At 41.4% G+C, this 27,617-nt stretch overlaps 2 protein-coding genes across 5 annotated transcripts in view; one reads left to right on the top strand and one right to left on the bottom strand.

Annotated features, from left to right (window-relative positions):
* LOC136865959 (uncharacterized) overlaps positions 1–18,516 on the bottom strand; it is a 191,452-nt gene extending 172,936 nt beyond the window's left edge. Inside the window, exons 1-2 of one of the 4 annotated variants that reach the window (XM_067142526.2) lie at positions 18,274–18,516; positions 14,389–14,409 (exon numbers count right to left, since the gene is read on the bottom strand). The gene's annotated coding sequence lies outside the window, so the exon portion shown is untranslated. Of the gene's footprint in view, positions 1–14,388; positions 14,410–17,901; positions 18,043–18,273 lie in introns of those variants that run through there. The other 3 variants (XM_067142525.2, XM_067142527.2, XM_067142528.2) reach the window with 3 other exon arrangements.
* Positions 18,517–18,790: 274 nt separating this feature from the next.
* Positions 18,791–27,617, top strand: part of LOC136865961 (putative divalent cation/proton antiporter TMEM165) — an 82,078-nt gene continuing 73,251 nt past the window's right edge. The window contains exons 1-2 of the mRNA XM_067142529.2: positions 18,791–19,330; positions 19,433–19,658. Coding sequence (XP_066998630.2) covers positions 19,199–19,330; positions 19,433–19,658 — 358 coding nt within the window. The 5' untranslated portion in view covers positions 18,791–19,198. The remainder of the gene's footprint in view (positions 19,331–19,432; positions 19,659–27,617) is intronic.

Below are 27,617 nucleotides of genomic sequence, written 5' to 3'. Positions count from 1 at the left end.
ACGTCCCACTAACTACTTTTACGGTCTTTGGAGGCGCCGAAGTGCCGGAATTTAGTCCCGCAGGAGTTCTTTTACGTGCCAGTAAATCTACAGACACGGGGCTGTCGTATTTGAGCACCTGTTCATTTAGCCTTAGTAATATTAAGTACTAATTTATTATCAGTTGATGAAGCTTATTTCATTGTATATAGTCAATGGCAAGTAAATATTCTTTATTCTTGCCATTGTTCAGTTACTTCCACATCAAGTTCCTTCTTCATGGTCATAAGGACAGGTTCCTTGGGCTCACTCTGGTGTTTTTGTGGGAACTCCCTCTCGACAATGGTGCTCCTAGCTTCAGGTTCCATCGCCGGATGCCTAGATAAACTGTCTACTCCTATGCTTGTCGATCCTGGGACATGACACACATCGAAATCGAATACTGCGATTAACAGAGTCCATTGCATCAAATTAGATTTTGAGCCAGAGCGAGTTCAACCATTTGAGAGTGGCGCTATCAGTGTCGAGTTGGAACTTCTTTCCCTCCAAGTAGCCAATGAATTTGCCCATGGCCCACACAATGGCTAAGGCTTCCTTCTTGGCAGTGCAGTAGTGTTATTCGATGGGGGATAGCTTTCTGCTCGCATACTCGATGATGTCCCTTCCACCATCACTCTTCTCCTGGAATAACACTGCTCCTAGGCTGGAGTCGCTGGCGTCTGTCTGCAGGCACATCTTCCGTAGAGGGTCGGGATGGGCTAGAGCGGGAGTGCTGCATATCACAGCCTAAATGTCTTGGAATGCAGTCTCTTCTTTGCTGGTCCATCGGAACGGATGGTTATTATGGAGTAGATCAGTGAGTGGTATTGCCTTCTCTTCAAAGTGTGGCACGAAACTGCAATACCATCCACACAAGCCAAGAAACTGATGTACTTGTCGCTTGGCCCACGGGCGTTCGGTTTCTTCGATAGCTCGATTCTTCTCTGGTTGTCTTTCTAAGCCTTCAGATGTTAGGACATGGCCAAGATGTTCTGCGCAGGACTGGGCAAAGTGGCATTTTTCCAGTTGGGAAGTTAGTCATGTATCTTCAGTCGTTCCAGCACTTTCCTCAAATGTACAAGGTGTTCTTGAAAATTCTTGCTGTGAATTAAAATGTCGTTGAGATACACTTGGCAGAAATCTCCAACATATCCTGACAATAACTCATCCATTAGTCGCATGAAGATGGCAGGAGCATTCTTCAATCCAAAAGGCATTGCTGTAAACTGGTACAATCCTCTTGGTGTCATGATGGCGGCCAGTGGTCTCGAACTTTCATCGATTTCCACTTGCCAGTATCCAAGGTTGAGATCCAACGTGCTGAAAATCCTAGGCCCACTTACTTGTTTTCTGAGTCTTTCAGGTCAGGCATGGGGTAGGCGTCACTAACGGTCTTTTCGTTTGACCTGCAGAAGTCCACACACAGTTGAAACTCCCCATTCTTCTTTTTCGGTAGTACAATACGTGAAGCCCAACAGGATGTAGAGGATTCAAAAAGACCTTGCCCTTCCATCTCTTGAATCTTCTGAATGACAAAATTGCGCTTATACGGGTTGATTGGATATGGACGCTGCTTGATGGGTGAGGAAGCTCTAGATTCAATGGTGTGCATCACCGGGGTAGTCCTTCCTATTTTATTGGTGATGACTTCTGGAAAGTCCTTTAAGGCACGTCTCAGCTCCTCTTCTTCATTTGGTTTACAATGCTTTAACTGGATATCACCCGGGCCTACGTCGACTTCCGCATCCTTCAGAGTCTGGAGATTTCCATCATGCCAGGCGACCCTCAGACGTCTGCCTTTTCCCAAAACGACTTCATGAGCTGCAGAGTCTAGGATCACCTTGTATTTTTTTTGCAAGTTCCTTTGCGTCGCACCGACACAGATAGGTCTTATGGCGACGATGGGAGAGGAAAGGGCTAGGAGTTGGAAGGAAGCGGCCGTGGCCTTAATTAAGGTACAGACCCAGCATTTGCCTGGTGTGAAAATGGGAAACCACGGAAAACCATCTTCAGGGCTGCCGACAGTGGGATTCGAACCCACTATCTCCCGAATACTGGACACTGGCCGCACTTAAGCGACTGCAGCTATCGAGCTCGGTACCTTGTATTCCACCAGAAAGTCATGACCTAATATGATGTCAGGTTATTAGGTTCTGAATCACTGCAATGTCAATTACAATAGGCAGGTCCATGGATTTAGCGGTTACGTAAGTCTGTCCTTGGATGGAATAGTTTACGCCATCTGCTTTTCCCACTACCCTTCCAAGATGGTGAAGTTTCATAGGTGGCAGTAATCTGGCAACAGTCTCGTTGACAAACGAATGACTTGCTTGGTTGTCGAGTATGGCTGAAAAATTCTCATTGCCTATCCTTAAGATGATAGATGATAGAGGTTGGCCTGTTCTGCTCACAATCTGACCAATCCCTCTCCTACTTGACCAGGGTTGCTGTCTGCCATGTCTTGAGGCACATTCCCATTCCCATCCCCCCTAAATCCACAATGGGCCGGACCTAGTTTTCCAATGTCAAGGTTGGGCACTTGTTTTTTGTTTTTTATTTCAATGAGTCTATAGAGAGTTTTCCTCCATTGTTAGACCCTGAGGGCACTTGTTTCTAAGGTGTCCCATTCTTCCACACTGGTAGCACTTCCTAACTGAGCTGGTCTCTTTGTAGCTTGCTGTTGTGTTCCTCCTCCAACGGGGCGATGATTCTATGTAGATCCCCTTTAATCGCAATGTGATGAGTTGCACGAAGATGTCCTCTGGTAGATTAGTCCTTCCTAATAGACTGACTGATCCATCGATGAAGCTAGTCGAGTTCTCTTCCAGTTGCCCGTGGAATTCCGGGAGGTTTTCTATAATCACCTTTGGGTCTAGGTGTGATGCATTGCCGGTCAGGTTTCAGGGGTTTGGAGGCATGGCTATAGGTCCTGTTCGAGTTAATCTATCTTCTACCACGTGAAAGACGGTTTCTCTCATATTCTGCACATCTCCTTTGATGGTCGAAATTCTCCCCTCAACCTGTTGTTTATTCTGGAAACCTGGGTTTCCACCTCCTACTTGAGGTTTGGGATGCCCCTTCCAGCTGGTTTACCCTACTATCGATGTGCTACACCTGTCCCAGTTTTGACCTGATGTCCGATATCCACTGTGTTAATTGATTCGTGACGTCACTAATTCAGGAATTCATCTGCAAAATTTTATCATCTACGGTTGAAATTTTTGATTCTAGGTCCTGTTCTACTTTGAAAACCTGCGTGTACACTTGAGATATTTGTCTAGTTAAAAGTGTATTAGCTTCAGAAATCTTGTCATCTACCTTCGAAATTTGTTCTGAAATCTGTTCTGTTAGGCCGCAATTGACATCTGAAATTTGGTCGGAAGGTTTGTCATTCTGTTCCATTAAGGTGGAATTAACTTGTGAATCAACGTCTGAGATTTTGTCATTGAGTGCCTACATCATGCTCATTAAGTTGGAACACATTTTGGTAATATTTACCTCCTCTTCCGATCACGAGTCTGGTGTTTCGTCTGTCGTGACCTACCTGTCCTGAGAGACGTTCTTGTAGGTTGGTCACCAGGCAGTTGGATGTTGAAGTATTACCTGTCCTGACGAGCGGAAAGTAGAGAGGTAATTGTAGGTGTGACTCTGTCCCGCAAATCACGAAATGAAAGAATTGATAATCTCCACTGTCTTTTATTTCCTAAGACGACTAAGTCTATTATTTACAAGTATTTACAAGTTGGATATGTCGTTCTGAAAAAAGGAGAGAGCTTGTTCCATGCGCCTACTCTACGACTACGCGTATATCTGAATTTTGCCCTGCGGCACGTACAACTTCCTGACACGAACAACTGCTCGAAAGAGCCTCGTTCTGAAAGTACGAATTACTGGTTGGGAGAGAGCCCCACGCCATCATGGCTTAGGGTTATATCTGCTCTCCTGAAGCAAAAGTCTATCCCTTCCCACCATCCTAGAGGTTGGGTCTTACGGGCGTTACTTAGTTATTCAACTTGTCGGTGGCACCCTCAACTAATTATTCTCAAATAATTATCCCAATACGTGCTGCCCTCTGGGCACTACTGTCTTTGTCTCACTTCGTACTTTTCTTTCCTCGTCTCTCTAAAGTGCAACCGTACTGGGGCTTGTTCCCTGCCTTGTCCATTTGTCGGATGTCGGTAAGGCGCTTAGCTCGCATACCAACTCTGTTTGTCCACATCAAACAAACAAGTAAATATCCTTTCTCGTCAACAGGCTTTCGTAAGCGCATTTCACAAGCTGCTCTCCACTACATGTAACTTCTTGAAAAGTTCCTTCTTCCTTCTAAATATTAATTCTGACTATATAATTATTATACAATTACTCTGATACTACAAGGTGTCCCATATCGATGATTATTATTCTGATACTAGTTTGTTTCCCTGGACACCTTGAGTTCGAGTCTCGGCTGCGAATCCCGGCTGCCGTCTATCTGGCAGTCCGCCGGTTCGAGTCCCTGGGGAGGTTGGTACACGACATCTCCCCCCTTAGGGAAGAAATGGATGCAACCATACGTTGCGTCCATTTCTGTCCTACACTATTTACACTCTGATGTCACCAGTGCGTAAGGATCGGCGACCCTGTGGTGAAGGGGAAGGTTGTTCTCTACTCTGATTAACACTTGTATCTATTTCTACTGCTTCGATAGATCTCACAGGCATACTAGGGTGTCCCCCAGCAGGCCTGGAGTGTAATTCTGTGATCTCCTCAGACATCTCCGAGCGTCCCCGAATCCGCCTGGGATGTTGGAATATAGTTAAATCTTCATCTGAAATCTTAACCTTGTCACCCTTTGTAATAACCATTTGTTTTATACATATATTAGGGCAATGAGCCCGTGCATCTTCGAACCATCTCTTTGCTGGAAACCCTAGTTTCGGACAGCAACAATTACAACAGTAACATCCTAAAATTAAACCTATGATACTAATAACTATCCACACAATATATTTGTGCACATTAATATGCTGATAAATCATTAGCATTTCTTTTTCTTTTTGTTTCACCACTTCTTCCACTTCCTGTGTCTTATGGGTAGCCCATTTTAAGTCGTCAATGTGATTTAATAGGTTATTTAATGATAACTTATTCATTTCAGGTATCTGTTCTAACTTGATTTCACTACCTATCTTCTCGCAACAGTCATAATCAAGTGTAACTTCTGGTACAAAGTCTTTACTTTGTGTAGTGTTCACTTCACTTACACCTTGTATTTTACTATGCGGTCCATATACTGTACAGCCTGCACTTAAAACAAGAATACCAGTGCCTGCTAACTTAATATGATTGGTGGTATCTTTACACATACATGTTACCTTCTGGATATACATATATATATATATATCTATTAGCCCTAACAGGTATCCACATGAGCTGTTGAACGGGAAGTACTCTTTTATCACAATTATCTGGAATCTGACTAACTCCCATTAGGAGCTTTACTGCGCAACTATTTTGCGTGTACACTGTATTAATGGGGAATTTAACATGACATAGTTTCCAACTGGATGTTACTACTTTACATTGCTTTACTTGATCCTTATCTAACTGAACATAAGTTTGTTTCTCTTTGTCCATAAGGATATAATCCTTGGTCTCTTGAAGATAAACAAAATGGTGTGGATTACTTCTCATATACGTGGGGAATGGAATCATGTGATACAATGTATACAGTAAGTTACCCTGTCTGTAAGGGGTGTCTTGATGATGTACACTAGATAATTTTTGTTAGCGAACACTTCCACTGTGGCTACTTTGTAAATCAAGTAGCCGTAAGCTGATTTTAAATCAAATGGCAAGGACAATCCTTTAGGGAAATCTCCCTGAGCTTTCTTATAACCTTTAATGAGATCATCTGGTGAAATTATTTGAACTTGAATGACTCCTACCTGTGCATTCATTATACCTGACAATACAACACTGTAATGCTCATACAGTTGTATGAGAAGGCCTTCAATTTCAATTAAATGTCTATTTATTGAATTTTCTAATTCTACTTGTTTAATTGCTTCTGCAATCTGAAGCGTGCTATTGGCAAGATACGATCTAATTTCTGCAATATTTTGAGTTAATCTTTGCTCATTCGCTGTGACATCATAAATGGTGCTGTTCATAGATTGCAATGTTGACTTTACGACTATCATTTGGTCTTTTGCAATTTTCATAATTGATATTTTTTCTTGTTCTAACTCACTCATTTTTTAACCCATATTTGTCTGCATCATCCTGACTTAATGTTGCAAATAACGCCTTTGCGATGGAACCAACTGCGTAAATTAAGCCTCGTTTTCACCTAGTGTTATCAGTTTCCCCTATTGGTTTAGTAATCCATGTAATTAATTCCTTTGATTCCTTAATTCTATCCAGTTGTGCACTTAGCATTTTAACATCCTGCTGACACGTTAAGTTAGTACTTCTTTGTAGCTGCGTACATATTAATTGAGTCCAGTGTATGTGTCTTTTGACATTTGAAAATACGTCACTTAATTTATTCAGATTCACATAGGTAACTAGTGTCCATTCAGTATGGTATAATTGCATCTCACCCTGATTGTCAAACTACGCCCCTGGAGTACTTTCATATGGTGTCACCTTGACATCCAGTACTTCTCCGGTCGTTCCGTAGCAGTGTGACGTCACAACTATCACTGCTACTACAATGGAGAACAATCCTAGCATTCGCGCCATATCTTCTGTCTACCTGCAAGGTAAAGACAGGATATGCATTACCCTTCTATCTGTGAATACATTCGCTTCCCAGTTCTCACTTCACTCATCTACAAATACAATTTCAAACGGTTCTTATGTACCTTAACCCTTTTTCCTTTCTTGTTCATCTGTAGGGTGCAGTTCACCCCTGAAACATCTACTATCTCGTAAGGGCCTTCGAATGGTGCGCTTAGCTTCCTAGATTTTCCTCTTCGCAATGCGTCATTGCGCAAGAGAAATCACCTACATGGAAGGTGATCTCATTCTGCTTTCTGTCATAATGCTCTTTCTCTAATTCTTTTCGCTCAATTAAGGTTTTTCTGGCGGCCTCGTGATTTCGCCTAAGCTGTGCCGTCAGTTCCTCCACCACGTTCTGGTGTTCATTGTAACTCATTTCGGGTGGCTTTTGTAGCACCCCTGGTATATTTGCCTTCTTTCTGAAAATTAATTCGTAGGGTGTGAACCCTGTACTTGTGCTCTTCGTGGTGTTATACACAAAGCTAGCTGTGGGCAAATACTTGTCCCAGTCATTTTGCTCCCCTGAGCAGACATAATGCCTTAGGTACTCCGTGAGCACCTTATGGGATCTTTCTATACTACTGTTCGACTGTGGCCTAAAGGCCGTAGTATGTGTTTTTCGAATGCGCAGCGTTTTACACAGCGCTTTAAACACATCACTCATGAAATTACTGCCCCGGTCAGTGAGAATCTGCTCTGGTATCCCATAGATACTTATCACATTATTGATTAGCGTCCGTGCCACGGTTTCTGCCTCCTGATTGGGCATGGCACTCGCCACTAGGTACTTTGACAGCTGATCTTGGCATGTCAGAATGTACCTGTTTCCTGCCTCTGTCAACGGAAGAGGTCCAACCACGTCTAGGGATATTTTCTCAAAGACTGTGCTGGGTGTATCCGTAATCCTCATGGGAGCCCTGACATCTGGTCTGGTCCCTTTATTCTTTTGGCAAGAGGGACATGTGCATACATAGTGCTCAATGTCTCCTTTCATGCCCTTCCACTGAATTTGTTCGCGTACCCTGGCGTATGTGCGCGCTATTCCTTGGTGGTCTCAAAGCAAAGAATCATGACATTCTTTCAAAATGGCTAGCTTTTCAGCTTCGTTTAATTCGTTCTCTTCCTCATATAAGCTACCTTCGGGCGAAATCTCCTCTGCGTTAGCGTCCTCGGAAACCTCGCTACCGTCCGCTTCAATTCCCTCTGCCGTAGCGTCCTCGGGTTTTGAAGACAGTACTTCCTTTTTATTCTCGTCTGAGGCCTCGGTTTCTAATGTTGTCTCCTGATGAGACCTGTGCTTAGCCGAGTTAACCACTCGCGCATGGCACTTGGGCTCAGTGGGATTCCTACTCAGGGCATCTACATTGCAGTTCTGTTTGCCCTGCTTATATATGACGTCGAAGTCGTATTCCGCCAGCTTCAGCTTGAAGTTTAGCAGGCGTGAAGACGGATCTTGCACGTTGAAGACCCACTTCAACGGCTCAAGGTCTGTAACAACAGTAAATTTTCTCCCAAACAAATACGGTCTAAAGTATTTTACTGCCCACACTATTGCCAACAATTCCTTCTCAGTTACGCTGTAATTCATTTTTGCTTTATTAAGCGTTCTACTTGCATAGGCAATTGGAAGGTCTTTCCTGATAGGTCCTTGTGACAAGACTGCCCCAACCATTTCGTCGCTCGCATTAGTGGTAACAACGAATGGTTTTTCAAAGTCCGGATACTGCAGTATGGGCTCCTCGATTAACTTTTGCTTCAGTGTCTGGAACGCTGTTCCTGATCGTCTCCCCATACAAAGGGAACGTCCTTCTTCACCAACTGATATAGTGGTTTCGCGATTTTACAGTAGTTAGGTATGAATTTCCTATAGTACCCACTCAGCACGCAGAACTGCTTGATCTGGCGGCTAGTGGTCGCCTCGGAAAGTCCTTAACGGCCTGTACCTTACGTGGGTCTGGTAAGACACCTTCGTCAGTAATTACATGTCCTAGGAATGCTACTTCGGTTCTTAGGAATTCACACTTATCTGGGTGGAGTTTCAGCGTGTTCTCTCTCAGCCTTTGAAATACGTCCCTTAACTCCGCGTTTGCTCCTGGATTGAGCTAACGTACACAATGCCATCATCCAGGTAACACAGACATTTTATACTTGTTAGCCCTGTGAGCACAGCGTTCATCAGCCTCGTAAACGTGGCTGGCGTGTCTTTCAAACCCATGGGCATCTTCCTGAATTCGTACTTGCACCCTAGCGTAGAGAATGCCGTCTTTGGCCTGTCTTCAGGCTTCAGCAACACCTAGTGATAGCCACTCGCGAGATCTAAAGTTGAAAAATATCTCGCCTTGCCAAGGGCGTCTAACAGTTCTGAAATTAATGGTAGGGGATAACTGGTTCCTATTGTTATCTCATTCAATTTTCTAAAATCGATCACGACCCACCATTTTTGTTCCCTGAGGCGTCCTTACAGTCCTTATAGTCATCATTCAGCATTTTATCTATCTGAGCTTCTATCTCTTCCTTCTGTGCTTCGGGAAGTCTATACGGTCGTACATTAATTGGAGGTTGATCTTGGGATGTAGGGATGTCGTGCTGTAGTACGTCAGTATGAGTCAGTTTGTCTCCCTCAAGATGGAAGATATCATTGTACTCAGCGCAGATGGCGTATAGCCCTTTTTTATCTACCTGTGTGAGGTGATCAACTCGCAGACAGTCTATCACCCGCTGTGACCGGGGCTTCTGGGTGGCCGGTTCTCCGTTCGCCACTCTACTGTTCTGCTCTACCTTTCACACTTGTGCTAGGCAGGTCTTATCTACCTCCTGTATGTGCACTTGTGGACTGTGTAAAGTCATCGCCTTTTCAGTGGTATTCATCATGCTAACCACTGCTTCGTGGTGCTCTGATTTGCTTAGGCACCCTGCAAGGTACAGCCCTGAGATCACCTCGTCCTTCTCCATAATTCCTAAAGGTAGATTTCGATCTACTTCTATGACAACGATCTTGTGTGTCCTTCACACTACCTGTCAGGACGTCTCGTCCAACTATACCATCCTGTGTTAATTGGAAATCACTCCCTACGACATGAAATGTGTGATTTGTATTTCCAATGGCGAATCGCACAGTACCTTGAGTGTAAATTACTCCTTTACTTACACCCGCTAATTCAATTGATTTGCTCCTGTCAATCAGGCATTCCTTGGGTACCGATTACCTCTTTACTAGGCTGACATCGGACCCAGTATCTGTCAAAAATCTCAACGGTCTTCCTTGGTTTGTGAACTGGATTAACACTGTGCCTTCTATGTCAGAATTCTTGGGACCTTCTGGTCCGCGGGCCTCCGTAACTGTCCCCTTGCTACGGGCCCGTTCTAGTTTGCCGCCTCCGTGGCCTTCGCGGCGTGCGTACTGCCGCCCCCTTTTCCGAACCAACAGTCTTGGGTTCGATGCGACCACCTATCACAATGTTCGCATTGGGCTTGGTATCTCACGGCCCTGCCCCCTCTGCGATCACCCTGAGTTTGGCCTTTCATGGCCCTGTTGGCCACACGAATAGCACCTACGGCTATCCGTTCGCATCACCGGAGGGCGTGCACCTTGTCGACAATTCACCTGTATATGCCCTTTTTGGCCGCAACGATAACAAGTTCTGTTTTCCCCTGTCACTGGGTTTGGTTGTGTACGTACTATTTGCACTGTTTCTCGTACCTCTGTTTCCTTATCCCTTTGTTTCTTTCTACAGTCACGTTCAATGTGCCCTGTCTTCCCACAATAGCGACATTTTAATTTACTGAATGTGCCCCCTGTAGCTGTATTGGAACTAGTGGTCTGTGTGGTGTGAGCCCTTTGCGTTCCCGTGTTCTTACAGTTCTTTGCTATGTGGCCTTCTTTGTTACAATTATAGCAAACCACCCTAACATTAGCACGCTTTGGCTTAGTATGGCACCTTGGTGCTGTACTGCGCTCCTGTTCTGGTTTGTGCTTGCTAAACCCTGTACTACGTTTGTGTTGGAGGCCTTCTCGTGCCTTCTTTGACATTATTACGGTTTCTTCCTGTTGTGCGAGTGCAACTGCCTTCTCAAAAGTAATGCCCTTTTCTGACTGTACTCTGGCTTGTATTCTAGGGTTGGCTAACCCTTGTATGAAACTAGCAACAAATATTTTTCTCGTTATTTTCAACTGTGCATCGCGATCTTCCTCTAATTCGTCCTCAAGTATTGCCTCTCTAAAAGAAGCTGACAATGTTTCTATATTATGAGCCCAGTTTGCGACTGTCTCTCGGGGGTCTTGCGCTGTTTGGAACATTTGGCATATGTACAAATCTAACATGCCTTGCTGGCCATAATAATCTGTTAACACGTTCCGTGCGGTTCGGGTCACCATGTGCCCCGAAACAAGTTACTCTTATCCGTCGGCGCGAATTTCCCAAAACTGCGAAGTAAGTAACTATGTCCTAGTTAAGAATTTCCGTTAACTAATGGCAACATAGTGTTCCAATTGAAGTAAAGGATCGAGGCATACTGCTAGTTTTGATCGGCCCACCGGTGACCCGAAGGAAGTTTTTTGATCTTCCATTCATATCGCTTCGGGTCACCCTGAGTCCCGATTGTTGTCTGACCCATATTTTTACGCGGGAATCGCTTGGCGCGTAGATAATATATATCTTCCGTAGATAATATTTACAAGCAATTTCACGTCCTTTATTTGTTACCTTCCGTAGATAATATTTACAAGCAATTTCACGTCCTTTTTAGGCATGGAGCCTTCTCATTCTGACATACCGGTGGCAGGGAAAAGAAAGAGGGTTAGGACAGCACTGGATCCCGGACGAAATGTTCATTATTTGGAACAAAGTGACGACAGTATGAAAATAATTAACATAGGCCTCTCATATTCCAATAAAAACTGATCAATGAACGAGAATATAACAATTTATTCCGGGGTCATTTCTGTTTCACGCAATTGTTGAATCAGAACACTGTCGCACAGGTAAATACGCTGGAATGTCTCCTCAACAATGACGCACACAAGTGCACATGCATTGTTTAGGATTTTATACTAGGGAGTAAACAAAGTCAATTTCGTCAGGTCACCGGTGACTTGAACCGATAATAACTAAAGGAAGCATCGGGTCACCGGTGGGCCGATACGACGTAATATTAAGTCATCGAAATTCACTGCCGCAGGGAACGTGTTAATGCCCGCTTGGCTTTCTCCCAATTATATATATCACGTCTGTACAATAATTTATCTCGGGCTCTGCCCGTAACCTTTGTTAAAATATATTTTAAAAACAACTCTTGATCTTCATCCTTTAAAATACGAACAGCAGCATCTACGTTTGCTATAAATTCATGCAATCTATCTGGTTGACTGCCATCAAATTCTCGTCCAATGAGGCGATGTCCAACTACTGTTACAAAAGGCCCACTCATACTTACTGATTCCACCTCGTCAAGCATCTCAGTGCCTTGGTCTGCTAGTACTGAACTATTCTGTCGTGCCATCTGAAATAATGTTCAGCTCACCTTAATCTTCAATGGTGCTCCACTGCTGGGCTGGATGAGTAGTCGGGTGTAATGCTGTGTCTCCACTGGATGGCGTCGTCCGCTGCTGGACTGCTACCCCTCTACTGGGCTGGCTTAGTAAGCTGCGGTAGCGATCCTCCTCTTCTGCGATGCGCGGCACTCGGAATGAAAAATATGCGGTAGCGCGATTCAGACAATTTTCTGCGAAGGCGCGGTTTTCTCACACAGAAATCTTGTACGAAGTCATGATTCTCTTACGGACAATCTTCTACGAAGTCGCGGTTCTCTCACATTATTTCGGTGAGTTGACTGTTCAAGAATCGAACTCGGGACCCTGCACTACCTGACACCAAATTTTTATATGCCTGTCGTGACCTACCTGTCCTGAGAGACGTTCTTGTAGGTTGGTCACCAGGCAGTTGGATGTTGAAGTATTACCTGTCCTGCCGAGCGGAAAGTAGGGAGGTAATTGTAGGTGTGACTCTGTCCCGCAAATCACGAAATGAAAGAATTGATAATCTCCACTGTCTTTTATTTCCTAAGACGACTAAGTCTATTATTTACAAATATTTACAAGTTGGATATGCCGTTCTGAAAAAAGGAGAGAACTTGCTCCACGCGCCTACTATACGACTACGTGTATATCTGAATTTTGCCCTGCGGCACGTATAACTTCCTGACACGAACAACTGCTCGAAAGAGCCTCGTTCTGAAAGTACGAATTACTGGTTGGGAGAGAGCCCCGCGCCATCATGGCTTAGGGTTATATCTGCTCTCCTGAAGCAAAGGTCTATCCCTTCCCACCATCCTAGAGGTTGGGTCTTACGGGCGTTACTTAGCTATTCACCTTGTCGGTGGCGCCCTCAACTAATTATTCTAAAATAATTATCCCAAAACGTGCTGCCCTCTGGGCACTACTGTCTCTGTCTCACTTCGTACTTTTCTTTCCTCGTCTCTCTAAAGTACAACCGTACTGGGGCTTGTTCCCTGCCTTGTCCCTTTGTCAGATGTCGGCAAGGCGCTTAGCTCGCATACCAACTCTGTTTGTCCACATCAAACAAACAAGTAAATATACTTTCTCATCAACAAGCTTTCGTAAGCGCATTTCACAAGCTGCTCTCCACTACATGTAACTTCTTGAAAAGTTCCTTCTTCCTTCTAAATATTAATTCTGAGTATAATTATTATACAATTACTCTGATTCTACAAGGTGTCCCATATCGATGATTATTATTCTAATACTAGTTTGTTTCCCTGGACACCTTGAGTTCGAGTCTCGGCTGCGAATCCCGGCTGCCGTCTATCTGGCAGTCCGCCGGTTCGAGTCCCTGGGGAGATCGGTACACGACACGTCCACCTCAATAAAAAACTTTTCGGGATCTTCGTCATTTTCAATGAGACTTTCTCGTAATTGTATCTTCAGTGATATCTTCTTGCTGTTTGTCGGTAGATTTCTCTTTGCAAGTTCGTCTTTAAGTTGTTGTACAGGTATATCTTCCTGTATCACCTGCATTTCCTTCTGATTCCCACTTACACTCGTATTAACTACCGAATATTATTCTTCGGTCCTGTTCTCTCATGGTTGCCAAAGTTGTTATCACAAAGACGCACACACAAAATGCTGACAATAGTGTACATTATTTTATTTACAAATTATATATACATATTCTACACACACGCACTAAAAACTGCCATTTTCAACACTCAGACTACTATGCTCTTGACCAAAACACTGTTACGAAGAATAATAAGACTGCCACAATAGCATGTCAACGTACTACCAATCACAACATGAATTCACATAACTGATTAACGCCTAAGCTCACAACTCTTGTTAAACAACTCTACTCAACCCTCAAGACTGCCTCTTTATATACAGTACATTGCCTATTCAAGAAGAATAGGACACGTTTTCTCATAACTTCGGGGGTCTCCAATAACCTATTTACAATGAATGTATTTTTCTATCACTCTCTAGTGCCAAAAGATACGTTGTTCTGGACTATTACTGTGTGTTGCAAAACATTGCATTGGATTTGTACATCATGGGCTCTAGAGTATGGTTCCAGTGTATGGGACCCTTACCAGCATTACTTGATTCAGGAACTGGAAAAAATCCAAAGAAAAGCAGCTTTATTTGTTCTGGGCAATTTCCGACAAAAGAGTAGCGTTACAAAAATGGTGCAAATTTTGGGCTGGGAAGACTTGGGTGAAAGGAGACGAGCTGCTCGACTAAGTGGTATGTAATACAAATTCTTATAATTTTGTTATGTACCACCTATTCAGTACAATAAAAATGTAATAAAAATTGAGATCTGGCTAATTATATTGATTCAATGTTGCTTGACTTGTATGATTGTCGTTGAAACTTCGTTAACTATATTTACAATTTTCTATTGATAATATTGCCCATGTTAGGTTTCTATTACATTTTTATTGTATTGAATAGGTGGTAATTAACAAAATTATAATAATTTGTATTACAAGTAGATCTTCAATATGGACAAAAAATGAAATTTATAACCTGCAATAAGTGGTATGTTCCGAGCTGTCAGTGAAGAGAATGTGTGGGAGGATATCAGTAGACGAATAAGTTTGGATGGTGTCTTTAAAAGTAGGAAAGATCACAATATGAAGATAAAGTTGGAATTCAAGAGGACAAATTCGAGCAAATATTTGTTTATAGGAAGGGAAGTTAGGGACTGGAATAACTTACCAAGGGAGATGTTCAATAAAGTTCCCATTTCTTTGCAATTATTTAAGAAAAGGCTAGGAAAACAACAGATAGGGAATCTGCCACCTGGACGACTGCCCTAAATGCAGATCAGTAGTGATTGAGTAGAACCAGAAATGATAACATATATACAGGTAATAAATGATATACTATTAGTTACATGTTCTTACATTAAATAAATTCATATTAATAAGTACACAGTAAATGTTTCATGACATAACCTCACAAATAAGATGATCACGATTTATGCCAAATAAGGTCCGTTCATAACTACGTAAATAATAATACTAATAGATATAAACAACTTCATAGCAACACCTCACAAGTCATAATAATAATAATAATAATAATAATAATAATAATAATAATCATTGCACCCGTTATTTCCATTATTTACCCATGGGTTAGAGAATTGTTTCCAAGTCATACCAGTCCATTACACTTCCATCATAGCTTAGGGTAAAAATGGTAATGTCTAATGTTAGGCCCTAACCGTTGTTGTGTGGTAGAGGAGTAGAGTTACTGAATAGAGAAGCATTTAATAGAAGACTAAAGCCCCGTAAACTAATAACAAAGGAGCATCACCCTGTGCTGAATGTCCATCTCTACTCTTGTGCCCCCGTTGTAAGACTGTACCCTCCTGGGTAGTGGACATCAGATGCCAAACCATAATCTTCCAGTTCCTGCTACGGAGTCTTAAGTCTTTCAGCAATTACCATCAACTAGCCACACCCTGAGGAACTCACAAGTTGGACATCAACTAGTGTTCAGATCCAGGAAGTAGGCTACTTAGCTGCAATATCAGTTAATTCCTCTTTCCTTCCAATGGTGGTAGTAATAGTATTATCCAGGATTCAATCTCCATTGATGATTACAGGCCTCGCCTGAACCTTCTATTTCTCGTACCCAGCTCCTCTTTTCCATCTCTGCAGTCTGACCTCCGTTAATCAACTCCTATTCTGTTTGAGACTATAATGGAACCAGCATTATGTTTGTGAGAGCAAAGTAGTCCGTTAATTTTTTTATTGATAGCTCTTCTCTTTGTTAAACCAATATCGTTTCTCTGAGAATCAAAGTTTTTTCATTCAGTTATATGTTATGAGCAACTGATAATTTTCGAATTTATGTCCCTTAAAAGTAGCACCTTGTTTCATCTGTAATAACGTGAAATCAATTAAGGAATTTCCTAGTGTTATGAAGGTGGATGAAGGATAGATCATATGGAGATTAATTTTTCGAGGGAAAAGGCAACTAGGCAATTATCGCCTTAACTCTAAGCAGAAGAGAAAAAGATGCGACCCTACCAAGAATGAAGGTATTGGCAAAAGAAAGGAAGACCATGAAAATGACAGACATCCTGCATCTCACAAACCTAATATTAGAGGTGTTGGAAAAGAACAAGGGTTGCAGTAGAAAATATGAAAATTGCAAGACTGGTACAAGTGGAAGCATTGCTAGAACCAGCTGGAGACGTGGTTGCCGACCCACACTCCCATGTTGCGAGCCCCTTGGGAGTCATCGCTTTTAACCACCTCTAATAGATACCGTGGATGTATTTTACGTCCCCAACTATAGGGAGGACAGTTCATACATACAGAACATGAATATACTAGGTATATATATATTTATCTTTTCATCTGTCAATATAATGGGGGCAAAATAATTATTAATGAAGAGTGTACGGTACGATGTACAAAATAATTACATAAAACATAAAATAGTTCCAGTAATAACTTATGGCATCCATTTCATTTGGCAATACCTAACGATAAGCAATTTAAAGAACATAGAATGGTAAAAGCAACATTCCTAAAGAGAGCACTTCATCAAAATTTACCCCATCCAGACTGGTATACGAGCTAACAAACGACAATACGCTGATGGAGGAGATATGACAGGAGTTCCTTTCACCATCTACGCCAGCATATCAATCAATCAATCAATCAATCAATCAATCAATACTGATCTGCATTTAGGGCAGTCGCCCAGGTGGCAGATTCCCTATCTGTTGTTTTCCTAGCCTTTTTCTAAATGATTTCAAAGAAAGTGGACATTTATTGAACATCTCCCTTGGTAAGTTATTCCAATCCCTAACTCCCCTTCCTATAAATGAATATTTGTCCTAGTTTGTACTCTTGAATTCCAACTTTATCTTCATATTGTGATCTTTCCTACTTTTAAAGACACCATCCAAACTTACTCGTCTACTAATGTCATTCCACGCCATTTCTCCGCTGACACCTCGGAACATACCACTTAATAATACTAATATAAATGGTCCGTTATTGGACATTATAAATTTTCCAGCTAACTCATTCTTGGTTGCCAGTGTTTCACCCTCGTGTGCTAGGGTGGGCTCATCAGTTGCTACCTAGCACACCTACCAATACACTGGCTAGTGCATACCGTGGAGGCCACTGCGTAGGCTACTTGAAGCCACCGGCAGTGCCAATGTACTAAGAGACTTTGTCTCATCACCAAAAATTGATGCCTGCTTGGCCATCAGATGATATATAACATACCACTTAGTCGAGCAGGTCTTCTTCTTTCTCTCAATTCTTCCCAGCCCAAACTTTACAACATGTTTGTAACGCTACCCTTTTGTCGGAAATCACTCGGAACAAATCTAGCTGCTTTTCTTTGGATTTTTTCCAGTTCTTGAATCTGGTAATCCTGGTGAGGGTCCCATACTCTAGTTGGGGTCTTACCAGAGACTTATATACCCTCTCCTTTACATCCTTACTACAACCCCTAAACACCCTCATATCCATGTGCAGAGATCTGTACCCTTTATTTACAATCCCATTTATGTGATTACCCCAATGAAGATCTTTCCTTATATTAACACCTAGATCAAAACTTACTTATGGAACATAACAGAAATCAGAAATTTGGATAGAATTTTACAATACAGAAGCGATGACCAGGGGCAATTGGAAGAATTACGGGAACTGACGGTTAGCTGTCCACGGTTTCAATTTCAAGATATGCGCCATGGAGAGGTTCTACTCGTCAAAGGAATGCATTATGGCTCTTGTGCGGGAAGCCATATGAATCACGTGATGGAATGTCAACAGAGAGGCATCGTTGAGCAAGTTCTGCATGGAATGATATGAATCAATTATGAGAAGAAGTGCTCTTTTTAAGAACTTTTTGTTAAGATTATGCAATTCTTTTTGTACATAGTACGCTCTTCAGTAATAGTAATGTAGGCAAAATATAACAACAAAATTTACCGAAGCTTCGTTCAAAACATTCGAGTTTCGTAGCTACTCCTCACTCTTCCTACGGGACATATTATTACAAGAAACAAAAAGTACAGGATACGATACACAACGTGAGTTCCCTAATCCCAAGGATGCAACATCACAGATGGACATATATCTTATCACCTCTCCATCACTACTTCATCATAATCAAATAAGTAAAACAGACAACTTTGTCTTCTCATGCCACTTTCTGATCGGTGTGACGTACAGATAACCAACATAGCCAACGATACACTGAATACTTGGTCGATTCCCATTAACATGCTCTGTAGTAAGTTTGATACACTGTAATGCTTAAGGACAATATAAATAATAGTGGATTAATGAGTAATTAATTAAACCCTAATAATTTTCAGGCTATGCTGGTAAGGTCCTGAATTAATGAAAAAAACCTGTGCACTTGTACGAAGTTTCATGGAGTAAGTTGGTTGTCTTTAAAACGCTGCGCCTATCGCAATTCAAATGTTCTAACCTCTCTCCCTTTTACGGCCATGTCATCAGATTTGTCAATGTATTATCAAGTTCAGTTATCTGTCAGTGAATACAGTGAAAGTTAGCATTGTTCTTGAGACTGATCTAAGCAGCATGCTCAATATCTTGAAGAATTCCACATATTCAACTTTTCCCGTAACGTCATATAACTTAGCCGAAGGAGTGAATGTTCCTTACATTTCCTCCTCGGTGTTATCAAGGCAATATCTTTGATAGTCAAACCGGTAGAAATGCAATAGGGTGCTCGAGAGAAATCGTCACTTTCTCATAATTTTATTCGATTTCGTTTATTTTTCTGAGTAGGCAGTGAGAGTGGTTCCAATAACCTCTATAAAGTCACTGATTGGAAGTGATATCTTGTAAGAGCAAGGTTCAAGTGGTTATAAAGTTTGACATTACCATGTTGGAAAGAAGTTGTTTCAGATACTTCCAATTTTCAACCATAGTTCTTATATGTGTGTTGTTATCGGTTTTTGCCGAGAAAGAACCAGTTGAAATTGAAATAGTGAAAACAAATAGCCCTCCTTCAGTGGTAAGTAACCAATGATCAGTTAAGCTTTTAGCCTACATTATTTTGTCATTGTGTAAAAAATAAAAATAAATTTACTTAATGATACTTATCTCTCTAATTCAGAAAGGCCATAACGTTGAAAGTGCAGAAACAAATACGATCGATGATGGAGACAAAGGAAGCAATCTTGGTTTTATACATGCATTTGTTGCATCTATATCGGTTATTATCGTATCAGAACTTGGTGACAAGACGTTCTTCATTGCTGCAATTATGGCAATGCGACACCCTCGATTGACAGTTTTCTTGGGTGCTATCGCTGCTCTTGCTCTTATGACTGTTCTTTCAGGTGAGTAGTTAAATATAGAGGATGGTATATACATTTTTCTATGCAATGTTTGCTCTTTCAGTGCCATTTGTGCCTTCAATAATTTGATGTTATCAAAAGTCTCAATCCATGCAGCATTAGTTCTAGTTTAAACTTAAAGTCTGGGTCACTTCATTCATTTTTAAATTATAGATGTAATATTTTTATCTAATTTATGAGAGGTTGCATCTGGCTGTGCTAGGAGTAAGTGATATTCGGGTAAGGGAAGATAACGAGGAAGAGAGAGGAGATTATAAAGTGTACTTGACGGGTGTAAGAAAGGGAAGGGCCGAGTATGGGGTAGGGCTGTTAACCCTGGAATGGTATGATGTTGTAATTTTTATGAAACGTAACACAAATTTGATTGCATAAAACAGGTTTCTGTCCGGACTGTTCTGGCCCTCCCAATGTCTTCCCCTACTCAACTCACAAGGTCAGTGCACGTGCAACTGTCGTGCTGGAAGCTCTTGTTTTCGAGCTCTTGACGGCAGTTCATGAATGTTACGATATCATACCGATGGTGTAACAATTTTACTTAATGTTGTGTTTCAGTTCAAGTTTAATTGTTAAATCAAATATTCGTTGTTGTTGTTGTTGACTTAGTGTGTTGAAAATTAGTACCATAGGCTATATTAAGTAGGCTACATCTTTTTATTTGTTTCTGTCAAGTTTTATGCTTTTTTTTTTTACTAGTTTTTGTATAAAATGGCTTTGTCACCACCGGAGATTGACAAATTTTTAAATGATGATAGTTTTGGTACTGATGGAGATGAAGGAGATAGCAAAAGTGAGTCACACTCTGGGAGTGACAACTGTATACCTTCATCTTCATATGATGAATTTCGTGAACAATTGAAGAGAAAACGTCCTGTCATTCAAGAAATGAAAAGGATTCATGTACACATCAGGAGTGGTTGGCCCACACAGCACTACTACACAAGTTCTTGAAAATGGTTTTCCGTGGTTTCCCATTTTCACACCAGGCAAATGCTGGGGCTGTACCTTAATTAAGGCCACGGCCGCTTCCTTCCCACTCCTACCTAAAGCAACTAGTAAGTTCTTGACACCCCTGGTCCTTCTGGTAGTTGCGGGACAAAATCTGTTACTACTCTATCTGCTGAATAAAGACCTGATAGTAGTAATGCTACTACTACTATTACTGCTTCTTCAGGATCTGCAACCTCGACTCCACAACGAACAAAAAAAAAATAATCAAAGGAAAAAACGGTTATTCTGACTGAAAATCCTCCTACCATAAGTACAAGAAATACCCCTAGTAAGGATGTTCTAACCCCTTTAGATGAGTTTCAGTTGTTCTTTACTGATGCTATGGTAAGCTCAATCATTACTCATACAAATGAAGAAATAGTGAGAAAACAAGCCAACTACAAAACAATTCGGTTTTCAAATAGTCATACCTGTCCCACAGAGATAAAGGCACTCTTGGGTATTCTAATATTCTTTGCTCTCCACAAGGACAGTAGCCTAAAAATGTTTGATCCTTCTGTAAGTGGTAATGTTTACAGAGTTTGCTTTAGAGAAAAGCCATACCGGCGCATAGATTGCAATAAGACGTTTTCTCCACTCTGTAATCTTTTCGCCCATATGCTTCTTCATAAAGGGGAAACACCCTTTTAGTGTCAGGATTGTCGAATCAGTCGACTGATTGATGCAACTTATGATATGCTACCGTTACCATCGTAAACCCTCCGCTCTTTTGACTCCTTTAATTCCAGAATCGAGAACAATACAAACAACATTGAGCCCATAAGTCTACTCATAACTAATACAGTGACGAACTAAATATCGAATTTCAACCTCAAGCATAGGAAGTGTGTTAACCAATATTCATCATCGAACGATCTGTCGGAGTGACATGGATTTAAAGTGGTATGTTCGGGTATGAAACCAGTCACCCATCCCTTAGTGACATTTTATTTTGCAACATGGTCGGCTTCATCACGCATAACCTCCCATTACTCACAAATGCTTGTTGACACATCATTAGTTCCGAGATCTTTAATTTCATCCTGAGTTATCCTTTACTTATAACTGTCAAAATGACTGATATTACCTCCGACACTTATAAAGACTAGAAAATTCCTTGTCAGTATTGTGGTAAGCAGTACAAAGGACTTAAAAAATTCATTATCAAAGCCCATCCAGAAGAATATTGTGAATCCCTTGTAAATACGACCTCTTTAACTCCTACACCTGACCCAAATGCAGGGTTGGAAGATGTCGGCTCATTTTTATCATCACCCCATTTACAAGAACTAGATGAACGCGGAGACTTAAATAAAACATATGAAGGGGAAATGAGGAGAGAAATTTCTGCGCACTTAAGATGTGCATATCCCGATCACAGCGTGACATCAAACACGCACATCGTGTCTTATGCAACCAAAGAAAATTCAATATTAACACCAAACGAACTCCTTGATACCCAGACAATCGGGAACGCAAATTCATATGAAAACAAAAACAATTCATAAGAGCCTCAGGAAGCCAAATGTCAATACTGTAGCCAATATTTTCGTGGTGTGAGGGGCGTATCCATCCATATTAGTCTCTTTCATCATGACCGACATCACAAAAGATTGCTTCAAAATCACACGGCTGAAGTATCTCAACAGATACATCCAGTTCAATCCCTAGCGATGATCTCAATCCTAGCGACGACGGGGGTATATCAGATAATTCATCTTTAAAGTCCAAACAAGAAATTCGTGTTTGGAAATCAAAATTTGAACAACTGAACAATGATCATGGCTATAACATATTGCTTCAAGATATTGCATCATTCCTCTTCACATTGATTAACCTCCTTCCTGGTCCCAAACACCCAGCAAGCAAATTTTATGAGGCTAGGAAGAAACGCCGTCCAGCTCTTAACGAAAACACCACAGTCACTCTTCAAATCCCCGGCGTGCAGACGAACATACCTGCGAAAAAAGGCGAAACAAATATAATTATGAACTGACCCAATACCAGTTCTACAATCAGAGACGGAAGGCAGTGAGACGGGTGTTGGAAAACAAGTTCGAGGTATGTAAAATCGACCTTGGAAACATCCATAGCTTCTTTTCCGATACCTTTTCCCATGAAAATTTACATGAAAGGGAAACTTACCCTTCAAAAATCACTGAAGCGGAGCATGTGGAAATGAATGAAACGTTCGTGCCCACCGTGTCCATGGAGGAAATTACTGCTGCCGTCCATCATATCGCAGTGGATAGTGCACTGGGCCCAGATCGCGTTTTGATGAGAGCCCTTAAAGATGATGACGTAAAGGCTATCATTGCAAAAATAGCAACCAGAATGCTACAAACTGGCGAAGTTCCCGAATGTCTGCGGAATGCACAAACAATTTTGCTATATAGGAAAGGTGATCTTAAGGCGATGTCGAACTGGCGACTCATCACTATCTGTTCAGTCATTAGGATAGTAATGGAAAGAGTATTCGACAGTCGCCTACGCGAATACATCCACTATAATGAATACCAGCGAGGAATCTGTTCAACTCCAGGCACCGTTTTAAATACTTCCATTCTTGGCACATTGTTAAAATCTGCTAAACAAGGGAAAGAAGACATCACGGTAATATTTTTGGATATTCGAAAAGCATTTCACAATATCGGTCACAACCACCTTCTAAAAACTCTACAGTCCGAAGTGATACCTTCAAAACTCGCGGACATAATTTCTAACTTTCAGACTGGGAACATCACTCAAATTGAAAAGCAGAAGGGTAGGACAAAACCTATACTCATAAAGAGAGGTGTCATGCCGGGATCTCCATTATCACCAGCCTTCTATAACTTAGCCTTAAATCATATCTTAGACGAGCTAGGTGAAGATAGTCTCTCATGGCATTACGGGGCATCTTTGTCACCCGAACTACTACCTATAACCATAATGGGCTTTGCCAACGACACCGTCATCATCGGGAAGAACAAAGAAGCCGCCTTAGATCTTACTCGACTAGCCCGCACGAGGTTAGAAGAAATTGGTCTCGATATCAATCTACAGAAGTGTACAGTGATATGTGTAATCCGAGGAGAGTTGAAGCAGGGGCCGTTATCCTTGGAGGAAGACTGTAGGATTGACTTAATTGGAGACGGTGAACAAATTTGTAACCTTGGAACTACCTTCAGGGATACTCTAGTGTTCGACGAGACTGCTGTAATGAAAGATCTTCACAATAAGCTCCAACTTCTGACATCGTCACCACTGCTTAAGGAAGACCAAAAGCTCATAGTACTGAATTCCTCAATCTGTCCCACTGATATACACTTTCCTGACATGCAGTTTCAAGAAAATCGCTCAGAAATTTTTATCCGATAGCGATAAAATGATTAAAAGTGCCACAAAGTAGATATTGCAGTTGCCGACGGATACTCCAGATGGCATGCTGTACAGCGAAAAGAAATACAAAGGACTCGCTCTTTTTAAAACCTGGTGGGAAGTTTACCTACAATGCATTAATGCCTGTAACATCTTGCTTAAGACTAAACACCCACTCAGCGTTACTTCGAGGGATTCTCACGCGGAGAGTCGAGAATGTATAGAACGTTTAAAACTAACAAACGCTGATATGCAGAAAATAACCGCCAAGAACGGCTTGTACGATACTAAGAAGATCCGTCAAGAGCTACGAGAACGTGAATTCACCTCCTGGTGTTCACTGCCGCAAAAAGGACTCGGAGTACAACTTTACAAAGAGTGTACACCAGCAAACTCTTCGGTGTGAGATCATACCGGACTGCCTTGTAACTAGTGGAGAGAGGCTATAAAGATGACTGCTAATGTTTCTGCGGTGTGCTCGGTGCCAGGCAGATCCCTGGACAGCAACCTCTGTCGGCATTGCCACGGAGAGAAAGAAACTCTTGGTCTTGTCCTGAGATTCTGCACACGTGGGAAGCTCCTAAGAAACACATGGCACCACCAGATCAGATCCTTCATTGCCGAAGAACTGAGAAAGAAGGGATTCAATGTACATGAGGAGATACACGGACTGGCCATAAACGGTAGTTCGCAGAGAATTGACATCATAGCCTTTAAAGACAGCAGCTCTCAAGGATTCATATTAGATCCGACTGTGAGGTTCGAGCACCATAGCGGTCACCCAGAGGAGGTTAATCTACAAAAGATTAACAAATACAAACCCACTATCCCTTACTACAAATCTAAATACCACCTTCAGGAAATTGAAATAATAGGGATAATGGTCTGAGCTCGCGGTACCGTACCTCGTCACTTCGTCGCCACATGGAAGCGCTTCCAACTCCCAATGAAGCTTGTCCCCGAAATTGCGACCCTCGTCCTCAAAGGCTTCATTAAGATCCTGGGACACCACCTCTACAGCTACAGCTCTGAAATGCCACACTAATTATACTGTTCCTTTATAATTTAAAGTTTTCTTCAATTAATAGATCTGTACAGAAATTTGATATGTTTTACCTTGTCCTTAGTGGCAGCCTGTAAATACAGGAGGTTTTTTCTAAATAAATGGAAATGTATAAAAGATTTTAAAAACAACAAAGCTCCAGGGGAAGATGGTATAATTGCCAAAATGTGGGAACTAGATGGCAGAAATCTTGCTCAGAAAATCCATAAAATTCTTACAGATATCTGGACCAGAGAAACAATTTCTGAAAACTGGAAGTGTGCAATAATTCACCCATTACATAACAAAGGGGATAAAACTGACATAAATAACTACAGTGGTATTTCCTTACTAGCAGTCACCTAGAAAATTCTTTCAAAACTCCTTCTCAAGAGACTCGAAATGCAAACAGATACTTTGATTGGTGAATATTAGGCAGGGTTCAAGAAAGGCAGGATCTTAACCTCAAGACCATCCTACAAATTCATAAAAGCAGGCAAACTGTGCTAACTTTTGTGGGCTTCAAAAAGGCATATGACTCTATAGAGAAACACTTTTCCGTGTACTGGAAGAATTCAAAGTAGACAAGAAAACAAGAGAATTAATCATGTAAACGCTAACAGGCACCACTTCCAAGGTTAAATTCTTAGGGTAATTGTCTGAACCATTTGATATGAAAACAGGAGTCCGACAAGGAGATAGGTTGTCCCCTTTATTGTTTAATCTTGTTTTGGAAAAAGTGATTAAGATTTGGGAAAAAGAAGTTAAAGGACTAACCCTTGGCGGATTACGTGAAAACAATAAATTTACAGTATTTGGCCTTCGCTGATGACTTAGTGTTGTTGTCCAATAACAGACAGGAAGTGATTGCATCCATTGAAAAACTCCATGAAATTGCATCCAGAACAGGACTCCAGATCTCATACCAGAAAACTCACTACATGGAAGGATCTCTTTGGTACCTAGATGGACAACCAATAAAAACACAATACATGGGAAAATTAATTCCATCCCCTGGTCTAAGGAGTTTGGACAGCCAAAGTAGGGGGAATGCCTGTAGGGGTGAAGTATAGTGGGGACTTCGAGGGCCCTGGGACCGCTACGGTAGCTGTGAAGGCCCTTCAGGAACTCTGAAAACTGGTGGCAAAAGGGGCTCTGGTTAAGACGCAGCAGGTCGTTATGCTACTTAGGTTCCAGAATGGGTAAAAAATAAATAAGTAAATAAATGCAATGTAAAGTTTAATCTTATACCAGTTATATAGTATCATTGGAAGTAATTCCACATACTGTATATCAGTTGACTATATTTGTAAGTAGTACAGGAGATATTAGAAGTAGAATTTTGTAAACAATATACATTTATTAAGGATGAGCTATGTGTTTAATAGAAAAAATTGTTAGCATAAATTGTATAATATTGTATTATAGGAAAATTTTCTTCTCTTGTTAATTTAATATTTAGTGCTTGACAGTAATGTATTTTAGTGTACCATTTGCCACCGAGGTAGACACCTCATTTGCAAATAAAGAGAATTTGATTTCATTTGAAAATATGCCAAGTGTCTAAATTCAAATACCTTTGAGAAGTCATCCAACCTTCAGGATTGAGTTGTTAAGCAAACAAAGAAAGGATCTATAAACTGCAAAGAGCATAAGACTCACTTGGAGCAGAGGTAATAAAAAATCTATATCCCAAAATGCAAAATTAAGACATTATAACACTCTAAGTTTAGAAAATTAGTCAACAGTCACTGCTTTAAACATTATCGAAGCATTACCACCAACAAAACCTGGTCAGAAGATCGCAAGAAAAGCCACAGCAAGAAGATGAAGAGATTTTGGGAGAAGAAAAGGCAACGACATCAACTAAATAAGTTCAATTGCGCTCCTTAGTTGGGCATAACGAAGAAATAATAATAATAATAATAATCTGACTCTTTCATTCACCAAACATTGTTTTCCCCTGGGAATATCCAAGGTATCCCTAGCCTGTTGTAAGAAGCTACTAAAAGGGTACCCAGCCCAGGGGCTCCTAAATTAAGACTAAGTAAATGAATGAAAGGCAATCTGCCACCTGGGCAGATCAGTAGTGATTTGATTGATTGATTGATTGATTGATTGATTGATTGATTGATTGATTGAGTGAGTGAGGTTTGGTGACCACGGGGCCATTACCAGAGTCCAGGCATTGCTTTCACTCATTTTTGCCAGGCTTCTTACTTTCTTCTATCCTAACCGACCTTCCTTAATCAATTCTTGTTCTTTTCCAACCCCAAATATGTTAGGTTTTAGAGTCCTAGGCCATGGCCGACTTTACAGAAGGCCGCAGCGAGCGAAATTGGCAACCTCGCAGTGAATGGCTAGTCTGCTCTGTGTAGCCCACTGAGTTACATGGGAGATGTGTCTCGCGCTCGTGGTCTCTTCAAAATACTATAACTAAATTAAATTATACCGTTGCTTATCTGTGTATAGTGGTTGATTACAATGCCAAAGACTTGTGTTGTGCCGAATTGTAAGTCTAATTATCGTTCATCGATAAAAACAAGGATTTG

This window comes from Anabrus simplex, chromosome 3, assembly GCF_040414725.1.
Source record: "Anabrus simplex isolate iqAnaSimp1 chromosome 3, ASM4041472v1, whole genome shotgun sequence".
Taxonomy (NCBI): Eukaryota; Metazoa; Arthropoda; class Insecta; order Orthoptera; family Tettigoniidae; genus Anabrus; species Anabrus simplex.
This window is presented reverse-complemented; position numbering and strand designations above follow the sequence as displayed.